We start from the raw sequence: 14,928 nt of genomic DNA on the forward strand, positions 1-14,928 counted from the left end.
CTACCAGTCTGGACCTCATTCTCATTGTTGAAATGCTGCCAGCTTCTCAACCTTCCCAGCATCTTGCTCAACATTGCCAACGGTCGTTGTGAACGGCACCGAGCCCAGTTTCTCATACCCATACTTCTGAGAGTCTTGGGTTCCCGAGGTTGCCTGCTGTGACGCCGGCCGTTGACCTACTGCGACCAGCAGTATGTGGCAAACGTCCGCATCTTCCAGGCTGTCACTGTCACCATTGAAACCATCTCCACACCTCCAAGCAACGAATCCGTCAGGTCGGACCAAGACCGCATGTCGTTCCCACACTTTAGCAACATGCGACTCTTGCGGTAGATGGATCACTCTCAGGGGGACGTTGAGCTTCTTCGCCATGGCTCCGAATTGCCTGGAAAGAGATCCAGTCGAGGTAAAGTCCACAATGGAGAATTCATCTCCGAACAGATCAAAGATGCTCGTCTCGCCGTCTTCTAGAAAGACGTGAGGAGCGCGACTTCCGGGCCACGTGGAGGGAATATAGTCTCGAACAGACCATCGAGGTTCGGACTCGGCTGGGTTGGTGAGAATGACTGGCGAGCCACGGTGTCTGTAGCCCAGCTCAATTCCATGGTCTTTGTTCTCACCATCGCGTTCGAGCACGTATTGCTTGATTTTTTCCTTCAGGGCTCGCCCTTCGGCGGTGTTGGAGAGGACCACATCTGTGCCTGCCTTGCTGACCCAGTTGCAGTATTCCCAGTGGACCGCTTGATGTTGCCCGGACCGCTCGACGTTGCGCAGTGCTACAGGTCGCCTTTCCACCCCGTACGAGTCGAGAAGGTAGGGCCCGCCGTAGCCCTTCAATACGGCAGCAAGTTTCCACCCAATGTCGAATGCATCACCAACTCCCATGTTCATGCCGTATCCACCGGTGGGAATGTTCTGGTGCGCTGTCACCCTGGTCAGAAGAGCCCACACCTCGAGATGGTGGAGCTGGAGCCGGAGCTAGGTGCCCCAGGCAAAGGGCTAAGGCTTACCTGAATCGCCGGCGAGAAAGACACGGCCTTTGGCCGATCTATATTGATCTGCCACGACCAGATTTGGTCTCCATACGCTTTTGACGAGGATCTCATCTATCTGAATGGGGAATCGTCCTGCATTCGACCCCAACAGTTTGTAAACCACCTCGTACGGGTCAATTTTGTCGACATCCTCGTCCAGCGAGATGGGCAGGTGAACGGTCCAAATCTCATCCTCGTCCTGAGAGATGATGGCGCCGCCACCAGTAAAGAAAATGTGCCAGAACTGACCCTGCGACTGTAGTCTGTCCAGATCTCGGGATTTGAAATGCACCAAATACATGGCCATTGGTCTTTGAAGGGATGGAAGATGGTTAGTATGTATGCAGATTGCACCATTCAAGAGGAGAAAGGAAGAAAGAACTGTCTAAGGTCTAGAAGGAGAAGAGAAGGAGAAGCAGAACAAGCAACTGGACAGCAACACAACATACACAGGACCGCCAGTAATCTTCAAGCCTGCTGACCGCCTCACTCGACTTCCGGCACCATCACACGCGATCACGTATTCGGTTTCGAAGGTGAGCTTCTGATCTCGCTCCAAATCAGTGACCACGCAGGTGACGGAGTCTGCCTGTTCGATGAGTTCTTCGAACTTATAGCCGAAGAGGGTCTGGATGAGGGGATTCTTCTCGCAGATAGGTTTGAGCCAGGCTTCGAACACGACCTGCGAGCAGCGCTGATATGGTTCTCGAGGCATCGATCCATCATTTTGGCGTTTGATTCGCTCGCGCCAAATGTCAGGAGAAGGAAGGTCCTGGTATGCCACAAGGACGAGGATCAGTCTTTGAACTCCAAATTGAGGGCAAGGGCAAGGGCAAAGGCAAAGGCCAAGGGACGATGGTTTGGATTGGATTGGTTAGGAACATGAACATTACCCAAGTGGCGATCTTTTCTCCTTTCTCGCCGAGTCCTGTGCTAAAGAGGACGTCGAAGGAGAAGTTTTGGGGCACACCTGCGTCACACACAATATTGGTTAGTATTGGTTGTTGCTTCTCGAGCATCCATACCCATAGCCGGTATGTACGTATGTATTGGATGTATGGGATGGGATTTTGCCGACATGGCCTTGTGACAAACCTTGCTCCCGCAGACCATCCGCCAGACCCAGGATACGTAAGAGCTCCATGGACCGGACGTTGGTGATATCCATCTTCGGCCACCTGGTTGTGTCGAAGTTCCGCTCGATCAGAGTGCATGCCACTCCGTGATGGGCCAACGTCAGGGCGGTCAGAAGCCCAACGGGGCCAGCCCCCACGACCAGAACGCGGGCATCTTGTTTGGCAATGGACTAATATGCGACATTTTGTATGTTAGTCTGATGAGTTTCAGTTTCCTTGAGATGCAATGTAGCAACTGAACTGGTTGCTTGTCGATTGTCCCAAGATTTTACATGGAACGTGCAAAGAAAAAGGATAGGATTAGTTCCAACGTACCCCCATGTCGGACTTCGGTGGCACAATCATCGAACGATTTCGTTTCCTTGGCCTTGGAGGCAGAGGAAACCCTCGTTTCGACATGCATTTTAAACGGTTGCGGTCGAATGCTGAGTGCGAGCGTGGATGAGCTGTGAACTGGTGCCAACGTGACCCTATCGAGTTCGGAATGCCGTCTTGGACGTATTTCTCCGGTCCCGCTGAAGCCGGCTAGGTGGGTACCCAGGTACGGCCCCAGTCGGCCAGGAGGTACAGTACGGCATCCGTGCAGATTATCAGGATCGGATCGTCTCAGGCGCCCGGTGGCGGTCTTGCTTCGGCCGGGTTGCCGTACTCCGTACTCGGTACACTTGATGAGAAGTGCTGCTCGTGTTTGCCGACATGTTCTAAAGAGAATGCGAGATGCTGTCAGATGTCAGAATTGGGTTAACTCATGACCATATGTTGATACATACAGTGGCTTTCCAAAGTCTCACCAACTAACCTCGGCCTTATCCTCAGCCTCAGCCTCTGCTTCTGTGTCTTGTTTTTGCCTGGAACCTGGAACCTGTTGTGAAGCTCAAGACTCTACGCCGAAAATGTCGTCGTCTTTTTCTTGGAGCCGGCTCATCCGCTTTGTCGACGAGAATGGTGCAGTCAGGTATGGGGACGTGGTGGAAGAAAGACCTGCAAGTGAGATGATTGGCACCAAGGTCGACACGCTCGATGGTGACCCTTTCGGTGCCATGACAAGGACCCATCAACAGGCCACAGTGACCAAGGTGAGTGCTCGGATCGTGTTTAAGCTTGGAGACAGCACATCCGAGGAGAGTCTCTCGCAATGACTGAAGATGACTGATGCTCGCTCTCGCTAGATTCTTTGTCCGCTAGAATCCACCCCGATTTTCATGTGTATCGGCTTGAACTATAGACAACATGCCAACGAAGCGAACGTACGTACAGGTTTCTCTTCTTTTTCTTCTATTTGTCTTCTCTTCTTCTTTTTTTCTCTCCATTTCTCAGATTCAACCAAGATCTTTTTCCGTTCAGCTTCATCGCTCAGCATCAGCTTCAGCTTGCTAATTCCTCTCCTCTCGTAGCTGACCATCGCCGAACACCCTGTGGTATTCACCAAGCCGGCAGACGCGCTGAACAGCCCGTTAGACGACGTCACCGTCTTTCTAGACATACAGTCTCAACTCGACTACGAGGGCGAGCTCTGTGTGATCATCGGCAAAGACGGCAAGAACATCCCCGAAGCAGAAGCGCTGGACTACGTGCTCGGGTACGCGGCGGGGAACGATGTGTCGGCAAGAAAGTTCCAATTGCCCCCCTTTTCCGGAGGACAATTCTGCTATGGCAAATCCTTCGACGGCTTCGCTCCCGTCGGACCGTGCATTGTGTCCAAGACTCTGATTGCTGACCCTCAGACCCTGGACCTGGTCACGCGTGTGGATGGCGAACTCCGACAACAGACGTCCACCGCCGACATGATCTGGACGGTCAAGCAGATCATCGCTCACCTCAGCCGTGGAACCACTCTTCGAAAAGGCACCATCATCATGACGGGCACGCCTTCTGGCGTCGGGCTTTTCACGCCGAATGGGCTCTTGAAGGATGGAAGTGTGGTCGAGGTCAGCATCAGTCGCGTTGGCAGTATCCAAAACAAGATGGTATTCGAGTAGAGCTCGTCGTTGTAGCTCCAGGCCGCGCCTGGAACCTACTCCTCCAGAGCCAAAGGCATGTCAAACTTAGGCAATCCCAACCTTGCTCTTTTAACCAGAAGGTGGTTTAGGCAGATTATACTATGTAGCATGCGCTCTCCCTGCGACCCTTTGATAGAGAACATGGAATAGTTCAACCTTTGACAGGGCAGGATATGGAGTGTAGTGTCTTATATTTTTGATGAATTGAGGAAAGAAAGAAGAGAGAATGAGAATTGTACCTAGTACCTAGAAGTTGGTTAGAACCGACCAATCTGTATCTCATTTCCACTGCTCCATCCACGTTTCCATCCACGCCGGCGTGACCGGCCCCAGCCCGGCCAGCGTTTCACTCTTCCGCACCGTCTGACCGGTCTGCAGACGAGGCTGAGGCGCAGCGTGCTGGAGCTGGTCGAAAAAGTCGAGGAGTTTGACTGCTGGGTTTCGCCCAATGTCCTCTATCGCCATGTCCATGTTTCCCTCCCGATCCTGACAGCTGGAGCGGAGGGCACTGAGCCATTCCCCATACGGCACAATCTCCAGCGAGGATTCGACACACGCTTGGATGGTGGGCTGGAGAATCTTCCACGAAACGGGACAAGGGTTCACCGCGTGGAAGACGTCTGCGGCAGCACATGAACATGCATAGCTCCCACCACCTTTCCCTTGGCAGGTGGTGCTCCCTTTCTCCTGACAGGTGGTGCTCTTTTGACAGGTGGTCGCCTGATCCTGAACTCCCTCCTCATCCTGAACACAAGGCGCAATCTCATGTTGGCCCGGGCGGCAGCGTTGCACCAAGTCGACGATGATGCGAGCCATGATGTCGACGGGAATCCAATCGACCAGATCCAAGGCCCCCAGTGACGCGGGCAGCTTGCCGAGATATTTGGAGCTGGCGATCAACGACGGCAGCCATTCTTGTTGATTCCACAACCCAACTCCGACCTTCCCGACCGGCCCGGCGATCTGACCTAGCCGGCAGATGGCCGACGGGACCCCGGCCACTCTGCGCGCTTCGTGGAGGATGCGCTCCGCCACGTACTTGGACTCGGCATAGCCGATGGATTCGGCCACGTCCCAGTCGCCAACGACCGACTCGGGCACGGCGCCGACGTACTTGGCGTTCCACCGAGCAACCGCCCCCCTGCTGGAGATGAAGAAGATGCACGCGCCGCGCAGGGAATGGGCCGAGAAATCCACCAGCCGCCGCACGCCTCGAACATGGGTCGTGGCGAACGATTCCAGCCGCAGATTGAAGTCGACCTCCCACGCATTGTGTACGACGTGAGTCACCTCCGCCAGCAATTCACAGTACCGGGACACACTCAGCCCGAGATGCGTCTTGGACAAATCACATTGCAGAAATTCCACCTTCTCCGCCAGGAGCTTCTCAGTCGCTGCGGGTCCGAGCCCTTTCTGCGCAATGATGGTCTTCTGTCGTTGCTCGGCGTCCGACGATCGGTTGAGACAATATACCTTCTCCACACTGGAGTCGTGGATGAGCTCCATGAGCAGATACGTCCCCAACGACCCGGTCGAGCCGGTCAAGATGACTTTCATCTTGTTTTTGGTTCCCCTCCCTCTTGAAAACGAAAAGGGAAACGGTGACGGTGACGGTGGTCTTGCACTGATCGGAAGGTCGAGAGAGGTCGAGGCAAAAAGCCTTTGCATCTCAAGTACTCTGTCTCGGTTGTGGGCTGGCGTTGGTGGCAGGAATCCGGATGGGGATGGCGATGGGCCATGCCCACCGGCTGAATGGACGACATGGGCTAGCTTCCTGATGGTGGGATTGGCGTAGATTGTCTTTGGAGTGAATGTGATTCTTGACTGAGCGCGGTTGAGCGTCCGGACCATGTTCATGACTTGCAGGGAATCCATTCCCAGGCCAAAAAGATCAAGATCACTGTTGGCATTGGCATTGGCATTGGTATCCTTATACTTATCCTTATCCTTGAGGTCGAGGTCGAGGTCGAGGTCGATGCCGGTGGTTTTGTTGAACAGTGCCTTGAGTGATGAACATAGGTCGTCCACCGAGTCCAGACGAAGAGTGAGAGTGTCGTTGTCGTTGTCGGTTGCTTGTGCGGACCCGGCGTGGTCTACGTCTGCTGATCTGTACAGCTCATCAATTTCTTGCCGATACAGCTGGAGGGTCAGCTTGCGCTGAACAGTGCCTTTGCCGGCGCGCAGCATCGGCTTCTCTGGCGAGGTGAAGATGACGAGATCCTTGGATATCTTGCCATGAGCAACGCTGGTCTCATTAGCCCGTTCCAGCACCTTGGCCACCCAGTCCGACTCCGACTCCAATGGTTTCGAGAAATCCCTATCTCCTCCATCTCCATGCGCCGTGGTCGTGGTCGTGGTCGTGGTCGTGGGTTCGATCAACAATGCAGGCTGGAAGCGTTGGTTGCCCAGAACCAGGGCAGATCTGACATGTGGGTCGGATTCAATGATTTGTTCCATGGGGACCGGGTTGAATTTCTCGCCGTTGGCCAACACGATCATGTCGTCTGCTCGGCCCTGATATCGCCACAGGCCCGGGGTCGAAGGATGTTTGGAGTATAGGTCCTTCATGGAATACTCCTGTAAGTGGGGGAAAGTCTGGAAGATTCCTTGGTATGGCTCCAGCTTGGTGTCGCGAACAATCACGAGTTCGTACAGATCATCGTTACCATCACCACCATCATCACCACCATCATCACCACCATCATCACCACCATCATCACCACCACCACTACCGCCACTATCGCCACCACCGCCGCAGGGCCGAAACTCGGCACCCATAATTGGACTGAATTTCATATACTCCCAATCATCCGGCGCAATGACCTCTGCGGGAGTGAAGCAGAGCTCGGTGGCGCCGAGCCAGTTGAGCGGCCTGGAAACGGCCTTGACCGCATCACCGACCTGTTTCGGCAGCGGAGAGCCGCCAAACCCCACGAAGTCCAGGGCCCGGAGATGGTCCAACGCGGTCGGCGTGTTGGTGATATCCGTCAGCACCGACGCGGGGAGAATGGTTCCTTGGACGTTTCCATGGACATGCACTGCGTCGGCCACCTCGGCCGTCAGGGGCACGGTCGAGGGTGGAACCACGACTTGGAAGTCGCAAAACACCGCCAGCGGCAGACTGATGTAGAGGCCAGCGGCGTGGAAAGACGGGAAAGGCACGAAGACACGCTTCCCTTGAAACAAGGTCAGCACGGTCGGTGGAGAGCCTTCGAAGGGGAGCCGCTGAAGAGCGTCGATGGCCGCAATCGTCCCGTGAGTAATGGTGATCAGCTTGGGCAGGTCCGTTGATCCCGATGTGTGAAGGGCGACAAAGGGGTCATGCTGAGCCTGGGCAAATGTTCGCGTGTAGGGGTAAAGAGGTGCGGTTCCGGTCCCTGACAACAGGCTTTCCAGGTCGGGCACGACCAGCCTCTGCATCGGTCGGTGACTGCATAGCTCCTCGACGACCCGGGGCGCCTCTCGTGCCGTCAGGAGTCGGCGGCATTCTCCTGCAGCAAGAAGGGACAGATGTCCCGCCAGGCTGTTGCGAGGGGAAAGGAACATGGCCTGGGCACATGGTTTAGCATTAGCATCAGCATCAGCATCAGCATCATTGGCATTGGCATTGGCATTGGGACCTTATGACAACAAGGGAGTGACAGCAGTAGCAGTAGTGGCCTAAGCCCCTTTATCCTACCTTGTAGCCCGTCTTCACTGCGGCCATGGTGATGATGGAGAAGCGGAGGTCATTGGGGCCCAGATAGACCAGGGTCTCAAAGTTGACCCCTCGGCCCAGATTCTCCTCGATCCACCACGAGCACCGGTTGATTGCATTGGCAAACTGGCCATAGCTGATATCATCGAATCCCTCGGCCGGGTTGGACGTTCGCGGCACAGAAGCGAATACTTGGGTAGGATGTTCAATGGCACGCGCATCGATGATGCTGGCCACGAGCCTTCGGCCGTAGATAGGGGTAGTCGTAGGGATAGGGACAGGGACGGGCTCGTCAGATTCAGATTGGGCCATGGCTAACGGAAACAGAGCCTGAGGGTTGGTGGACAAGTACAAGTGTACATAGTGTCAGGTGATTGCCCATGCCCACGCCCCCTCGCAACTAATATAACTAACTCACTGGAATGCTTTCGCTTTCGCCTTCGGGCAGCCAGGTTTCATAGCGACCATTCCTCCGGCCGCTCGGGGGCTGACTTACCATAGGTTGAAGGCCGAGAAGCGGGCAGTGGGCAGGGGGCAGCGGAGTTCTTTAGATTCAGAAAGGACCTCATGTTTCCCGGACACGGGGTCGAGGTCGGGGTACCTCAAGGGCTCTCCTAGAGGGGTGAGTGGACACCCGTGTATATTTCCATCATTTTCACCATCCCATCACCTGGAGATACTATGGGCGGCCGGGAAGAAGAGAAAAAAAAAACATGCCTAAGGCTTATAACCGCCCGCCACTGCTCCCCTCGCTGATGTCAAAGAAGAGAGGATTGATAACCCTAACCTTAACCCTAACCCTGTTGCTCTGCTTTTATTTTCGCTCTTGCTCTTGCTGTTGCATCTATCTTCCATCTTCCATCTTCGCCGCCAGCCAGGCCAGGCCGGACCGGAGAATTGCAGACTATAGACTAGAGGGGCAGGGGCGGGGGCGAGGACGGGGACGGTGTTTCAACTCGGAATCCCGAACCCCGAACCCCAGAACTTGGGTGCTACATACGTATGTACTAACCAGCCACCCAAAGCTGTATGTACTTGTGCTGTGCTGCGCTGACGATTACAGTAATCCATGGTAGTAATAGTAGCTAGCTAACTAGCCAGCAGTAGCAGTATGCGGGGAGGGGAGCGTCTTTAATCTACAGTAAGCCCGCAACCTCCCCTCCCCCAGGATGTTGTGAAAGGTTGAAATGTTCCATGCTCGCTACCAAAAGGGTGTGGGGGGAGCCCAGACTATGTAGGCATGCCTATACCAGCCTTCTGATTACAGAACAAGACCGAGAATACCCAAGTTAGTGCCTAAGTTTGATTAGCAAAGGGCAAGGACAAGGAAAAGGACAAAGAAACGGTAAGATCATGGGATCTAGTTATAGTCACCGTATATCTGTATGTTTTATGTTTCGATCAGGGCTACAGCATGCTTCACTTATCTCCCAGCTGAGGTAGGTGGTAGGTGGTAGGTATGAAACGACCGCGTCTACCGTCCATCGTCCACCGTCTTCCGTCCACCGACTATTCGTATCAGCCGCACATCGACTTCTCTCTTGTCCCCTTGTTTCTGTTTTCTTCTTTGCACTCCGCCTGTCACCAAGGCCGGAAGATCCATGTAAAACATATATATAGGGCCGGGTATCCCTATCTTCCAAACCCGATAGTATCATATAGACATCTCACATCTCATCTCTCCCCCCGTACGCGCCCCGCCTCCAACTTTAGTGATGAAAGGCCAATTTGCGATGGTACCAGCCTCGAAGACGCTTGCCCCAGACATACATGGGCAAAGCCGAGATGCCCAAGGCCGCGGTGATGCCGCCCAATGTGAAGAAGCAATTCCTGATGCCGGCGGTGACAAGCCAATCGGTGATGTAGAAAGTCAGGCCCATGCAAAAGACTTTGGTAACAAAGCCCAGCAGAGCGAATGCTTCCCCCGAAAGCTCCCGATGAGAGTCGACCAGGTACGCGGCCACGGCGGTGGTGGTCAATTGGACGCCGAAGCTGATCAGGCCCAGCCCAACAATCACCGGCACGGGCCATGGATCCAATGCGTGAACAGATTGACCCCAGGCGAAAAACCCGACCGCCGAGAATAACAGATAGGACAGGACGAGTGGAAGACGGAACTCCGGTTCTGCGGGTGTGTGAGAAGAGTCAGTATCGCTCGGTATGAGAAGAGATGACCAGGTATGAGAAGAGATGACTCCAGGTATATAAAGAGATCAATATAGGGATGAGAAGAGATCAACACTAGGTATGAAAAGAAATGAGATGAAAAGGTGAGATGGCATGTCCACCCCATGTACCGAGTACTGTACTCACCGTAAATGCCCTTGTTCTTCTTCGACATGTACACTGCCAACCCATCCAACAAGGGCTGGGCCACAATGACCCCGACCACAGACGCGACGAACGAGGAAACGTTGGTGGCGCCGACCTGTTCAACCCCAAAGCTGTAAGGGGGCGCTGAGAAGATCTGGGAGATGGTGACGGCGATCAAAACCAGCCATGCAACACAGGTGGTGAAGACGATGGTGCACCATGACACTATGGGCGACAGTAGTAGCCGGGCCGGGCGGAGGGTGATTTTGTAAAGGCTCACTGGGTGGTAGTAGCCCGACCATGGCGAGAGTTGCTTGAGAGTCGGGAAGACCTTTGTATCCGGCACATAGCTAGAGCCATAGCCATCCCTATCTCTATCTCTACCTTGCGTCACGGCAGCCTTGGTCTCGGTCTGCTCGACATGATGTGCACCTGGGTCTTTGGCCGGGATCGGGATCGGGATGGAGAGGTCATCGCTGGACGCGGTGTCGAGGTTGAGGGTTTGGGCTCGGTGGTATGCCGTCTCCGGCATGAAGAAGAAGGCGAGGATGAGCTGGAGGAGGTGCGCGCCGCTGATGCCGTACATACACTTTCGCCAGCCATACCTTTCGATAATCACCCCGGAAATCGGGGCCGCAATGTTGATGCCGCCAAATATCGCAAGGTTGAAGATGCCGAGCCGGAATCCGCGCTGGTGCACAAACCAGAGGTCTGCAATGCTGGCGGGGATGAGAGCCTCCCAAGGACCTCTGGACCCGATCAGGTCAGTCACAGTCACAATCAACTCAGGGCTGCGTTCTGAGAATGCAAGAGACAACACACAACACAGAAAACACAATGGATAGAGGGGGAAAGGGTGTCGACTCGACCGCTTACACTCCAAGGCCAACCAGGGCCCGAGATGCTGTCAATGATCCCAGCGATTTAGCCGCGGCTCCCCAGAAAGAACCGGCCACAAGGAAGACCGTGGTCACCAGGTAAACCGGGCGCTTCCCGTATTTCACCGCCAGCGAGTTGCCCAAGAGGGATGATACTGCCACACATCCCAAAAGGACTCCGTTGTATTGCGAGATGAATGTCGACAGGCTCGCCTCCCATTCAGTTGCCAGCTGCACAGCGGCGGCAGCGAGAATGGGCCCATCCGCTGGATTCGTATTCTTGTCAGCATGGTTCATCAAGTTGAAGCTGCCGGCCACACGACAAGGGAAGAAGAGCGACGGCCTACCTCCCACGCAACCGCATCCATAAGCAAACGCCACCAGGAACAGGAGCTTCCTCCTATCAGGCCATGTCAGTGGTTCGGGTTCAAAAGACGGTGTGTGGCGAGGAGACAAACCATTTCGACCACATCAAGGGGTCGTCGGGAGAATTCGAAGGCTGCGGGACCAGAACAATGTTCTTGTCGTGCTTCAAGGTCGTCGTCGCCGATGGGCCATTTGCAGCAGTAGCAGTGACTTCAAGTGACAGCTCGAGATTGATGCGTCCAGCCTCGTTGAGAAAGACTGTCCCCGGAACATGTTCGCTGGATCTGACATCTAAAACACCAAACCCCATGATGTCGACAGTGACAGGGCCAAGACACAGATTCGAAAAGTGGCAGTGTGTCGACCTTCGCCAACACGCAAAGATCAACCTCAGGTCGAGGATGGTCTTAGGATCTTTATATAGACTCTCTGACTTGGCTGATTCTGATCCCTCGGCTGGCCTTAGCCCCTGGACCTGGACGGGGCGAAGGCTCAGGGGCCTCCCCCGGTTCGTTCACTCCCTCTTCAAATAATGACCGCTCCGACGGGTTGAGCTGCTACACCGCGTCCTCAATGCAAGCCACCGGTAGCTTATCGGACCAATCGTCTCGCAATGTTTCTGACGAGAGCGTGGATCGCGGCAGGACATCATGATCCCCAGATTCCGACTCTGGGGCTCTGGGGCTCTGAGGCATCCCCATCCCATGCGCGGGGATTGCGGGGCGGCTGGGGACTCTGGGCTAACGAGGCCATACCCCGGTTTAGAGAGAGAGCGAGAGAGGCCTCAGGAGCCTTATGCTAAAGCTAAAGCTAGCTAAGTCTCAGGCTGAGAGCTCAATGGCGCTCATCTGTGGCTGGGTCAGCTTCGATTTCAACGGCAGCTGAGCTATTAGGCCTGGCGACGTGAGGGCATAGATACAACCTGGCCGATATCCTGACCAAGGCCAAGCTGCGCTGGTGTCCTGATGGGGGAATTCCAATTCATATCGTCGCCATCATTCACTCAGTGGCACGAGATATCAGATACCAGATACCAGAGCTGATTCTGCCGGTCTGTCATGAGGACGGATCGAACCAACTGCGTCCTAAGGCTAGGTAATCGCTACTAAAGAATGCTGTCTGTTCGCTCTGAATGCAAATGCAATCCCCGACTTGCCGATAAGAGCGACCCTAGGGTTCGAGAAAACTCCCTAGCAATGTCCCAATGGCCAACCCTCTGGAGAAGGTCATACATGGCGCACAACACAGCTGTGGCGTAAGGGGCACCTCTGTGTGGTCGGAACCCGTGAAGCTCAAAGAGGATGGCCGAGGGATTGTATCCCAAAAGCTCGATCTCGGGAAAGTCGAGTCCCCCTGAGGCTGTGTCCCCCTCCTTGCTTGTCGCATTCGTCGCATCTAAGCCACTCCAGAACTGCGTATAGCAGTAAAGGACCAACGCGGCCTGGAAGACCGCTCTCGGCACGTGGATGGCTGGTTCTTGATCCAATCGTCTGGCGCCGAGCTGCTTCTGAATGAGAAAGGCGTGGGCGACGGCCCGTTCGGCCGCCTTCGTCGTCGACCACTCTCTCGCGTATTCCACAGATGTCAAATTAGAATCCGGGTCGCCGGATATGGCAGCATCCCTGCCGACTGCATGTTCCAGTTTACCGATGTCAACAGATATGTAAATGAAGATGGCATGCCAATAAATCATCAAGCAAAAGCGATCCCCCTCTCCGGCGGTGGCGATTTGCTTGTAACTCTGATACCAGCAGGTGAGCAGGCTGGAGAAGCGACCGAAGGCAGCTGGGCCATAGAGAGTGCCCGTCGCCCTTTCATCGCAAGCGGCAGAGCTAATTTCCACCAGGGCGATGTATAAGGAGTAAGAACTCATGCCTGGCATCACAAGCAGCTCCTGCCGCTGAAGTCGCTGTTGCAAATCTCGATAGGTAGTCCGGACCGGCTTATGCTTCTGGAGCTCCTGCAGCCACCCTTGGGCGTCTGTGGCAGAATAGACCTCCGACTGGGCTGCGAGGTGGAGACAGTTTGATCCCGACCGAATGCTTGATTCGTGATGGGATAGGCAAGAGAGCTCGGCATCATGAATCGTCAAGCTTAGCGCAGCTCTGTGGCCATATTTCATGTTAGCGCTCATCAGATAGGAGCCCCATCCATGTTCGGGGTCGAACCGACCGTTTCATTGCCTCTCTCCTTGCCCACAACTTCCAGGTCCTCTCTAGCTGGTCAGGAGACAGTCGCGCCAGGCTCTCGACGTTGAACTTGTCCGGTTCCTGTTCAAACATCCGGGCACTTCTGGCCCACTAAAGTTCAACCAGGTTAGACTCACAAGTCATCTCTCTGACAGGATGGCGAAGCTCTCTCACATAGAGGACTAATCCATGAAAGGCCTCTGAGATGGCAAAATGTTCCGGTACCTTGATTCATGTCAGCAATCTAGCGGTGTTTCATGCATGTCAAATATATAGAAGAAATCGACCTACTCCGGACAGAAGAGCGTATGTCTGAGCCAGTACACCGCCCTGGACGAGGGCTGTTTTTTCTACCTTGCTTATACCCACCAGCTTCTCCCACTTCTGACATTTAGTGCATGTCCCGTCCATATGTTGGGATACACGACATACCGAGGCTAGGACAATCTTGTTGAGTCTCTCGAATATCTTCCTCCCCTGCAGCTTGGACTCTTCCTCCCCGAGAAAAAGGCTGCCCAAAGAACATACACAGAGCAAAAGAATGTAATTCTCGTGGGAGGGCCGAAATGTGGCTCGGTGGATGATGGGGAAGGTGTCGTTGAATCTTGAGAAATATAGTTGCACACAGAGATTCTGGCCGGAATGAACAATCAATCACTGCTTCTGGCGTCGGAAGGGGGGATGGGATGGATACACTTGCCAGAAAGTCGGTCGATGGAAGCAGCTCCTCCGACCACTTGGATCTCACCTGCCTAGCCAGACGGATTCGGTAAGCTTCATCAACTTCAGTATCCGCCGGGTGAGCATTTTCTGTTTCCAATCGGTCGGCTGGATTGTGGTGGGCTGAGAATACTGGGAGACTGGACCGCTCAACCAGATTCCCCGACCGATCATCGCGAGTAAAACACGAGTCTGAGATGATACTACGAGGTGTTCTGATCCTCGCAGGGGGGATTGTTGCGACGCTCGTGCGACAAGCGGCTACCGACTCCTGTCGGCTATGCCTTTGAGCGTGGAACTCAGCCGCGCGTGAGAGAGAAGGAGAAGGAGAAGGAACAGGGGCCGCGGTGGCCAAGGGATTGCCATCGTTCACACCGGGTTGTTGGGGTTCCAGGATCGAGCCCATCCAGGAGTTGATGGCGTTGACATCAAATGCATCGTCTGCCATCCACGAAGGGAACTGCGACTCTGTGGGCTGTGAGCCCCACGGAACATGCAGCCCTGGCACATTTTGGCTCTCGGCGAAGTCAAACGTCGGGGCTTCCACAGAGGCAGAGACATCTGTCTGCGGAGGGTATTGAGGCCCGAGCCCTAT

At 54.6% G+C, this 14,928-nt stretch overlaps 5 protein-coding genes across 5 annotated transcripts; 1 reads left to right on the top strand and 4 right to left on the bottom strand.

The window, feature by feature from the left end:
- Positions 1-21: 21 nt before the first annotated feature.
- On the bottom strand, positions 22-2,202 carry A1O3_08665 (uncharacterized protein; the record flags this gene model as incomplete). Its single annotated transcript, XM_007738762.1, has 5 exons — positions 22-923; positions 1,011-1,345; positions 1,484-1,806; positions 1,928-2,004; positions 2,130-2,202. 5 exons carry the CDS (start codon positions 2,200-2,202, stop codon positions 22-24), a joined length of 1,710 nt encoding a protein of 569 aa, XP_007736952.1.
- Positions 2,203-3,063: 861 nt separating this feature from the next.
- Positions 3,064-4,149, top strand: A1O3_08666 (uncharacterized protein; the record flags this gene model as incomplete). Its single annotated transcript, XM_007738763.1, has 3 exons — positions 3,064-3,246; positions 3,340-3,417; positions 3,565-4,149. The coding sequence occupies 3 exons, from the start codon at positions 3,064-3,066 to the stop codon at positions 4,147-4,149; spliced, it is 846 nt and encodes a 281-aa protein (XP_007736953.1).
- A 300-nt stretch (positions 4,150-4,449) lies between these two features.
- On the bottom strand, positions 4,450-8,179 carry A1O3_08667 (uncharacterized protein; the record flags this gene model as incomplete). Its single annotated transcript, XM_007738764.1, has 2 exons — positions 4,450-7,719; positions 7,850-8,179. 2 exons carry the CDS (start codon positions 8,177-8,179, stop codon positions 4,450-4,452), a joined length of 3,600 nt encoding a protein of 1,199 aa, XP_007736954.1.
- A 1,397-nt stretch (positions 8,180-9,576) lies between these two features.
- On the bottom strand, positions 9,577-11,734 carry A1O3_08668 (uncharacterized protein; the record flags this gene model as incomplete). Its single annotated transcript, XM_007738765.1, has 5 exons — positions 9,577-9,992; positions 10,181-10,929; positions 11,057-11,324; positions 11,406-11,458; positions 11,517-11,734. 5 exons carry the CDS (start codon positions 11,732-11,734, stop codon positions 9,577-9,579), a joined length of 1,704 nt encoding a protein of 567 aa, XP_007736955.1.
- Positions 11,735-12,529: 795 nt separating this feature from the next.
- On the bottom strand, positions 12,530-13,546 carry A1O3_08669 (uncharacterized protein; the record flags this gene model as incomplete). Its single annotated transcript, XM_007738766.1, has 1 exon — positions 12,530-13,546. One exon carries the CDS (start codon positions 13,544-13,546, stop codon positions 12,530-12,532), a length of 1,017 nt encoding a protein of 338 aa, XP_007736956.1.
- Between the last annotated feature and the right edge of the window lie 1,382 nt (positions 13,547-14,928).

This window comes from Capronia epimyces (assembly GCF_000585565.1).
Source record: "Capronia epimyces CBS 606.96 chromosome Unknown aczIQ-supercont1.8, whole genome shotgun sequence".
NCBI classification, from domain to species: Eukaryota; Fungi; Ascomycota; class Eurotiomycetes; order Chaetothyriales; family Herpotrichiellaceae; genus Capronia; species Capronia epimyces.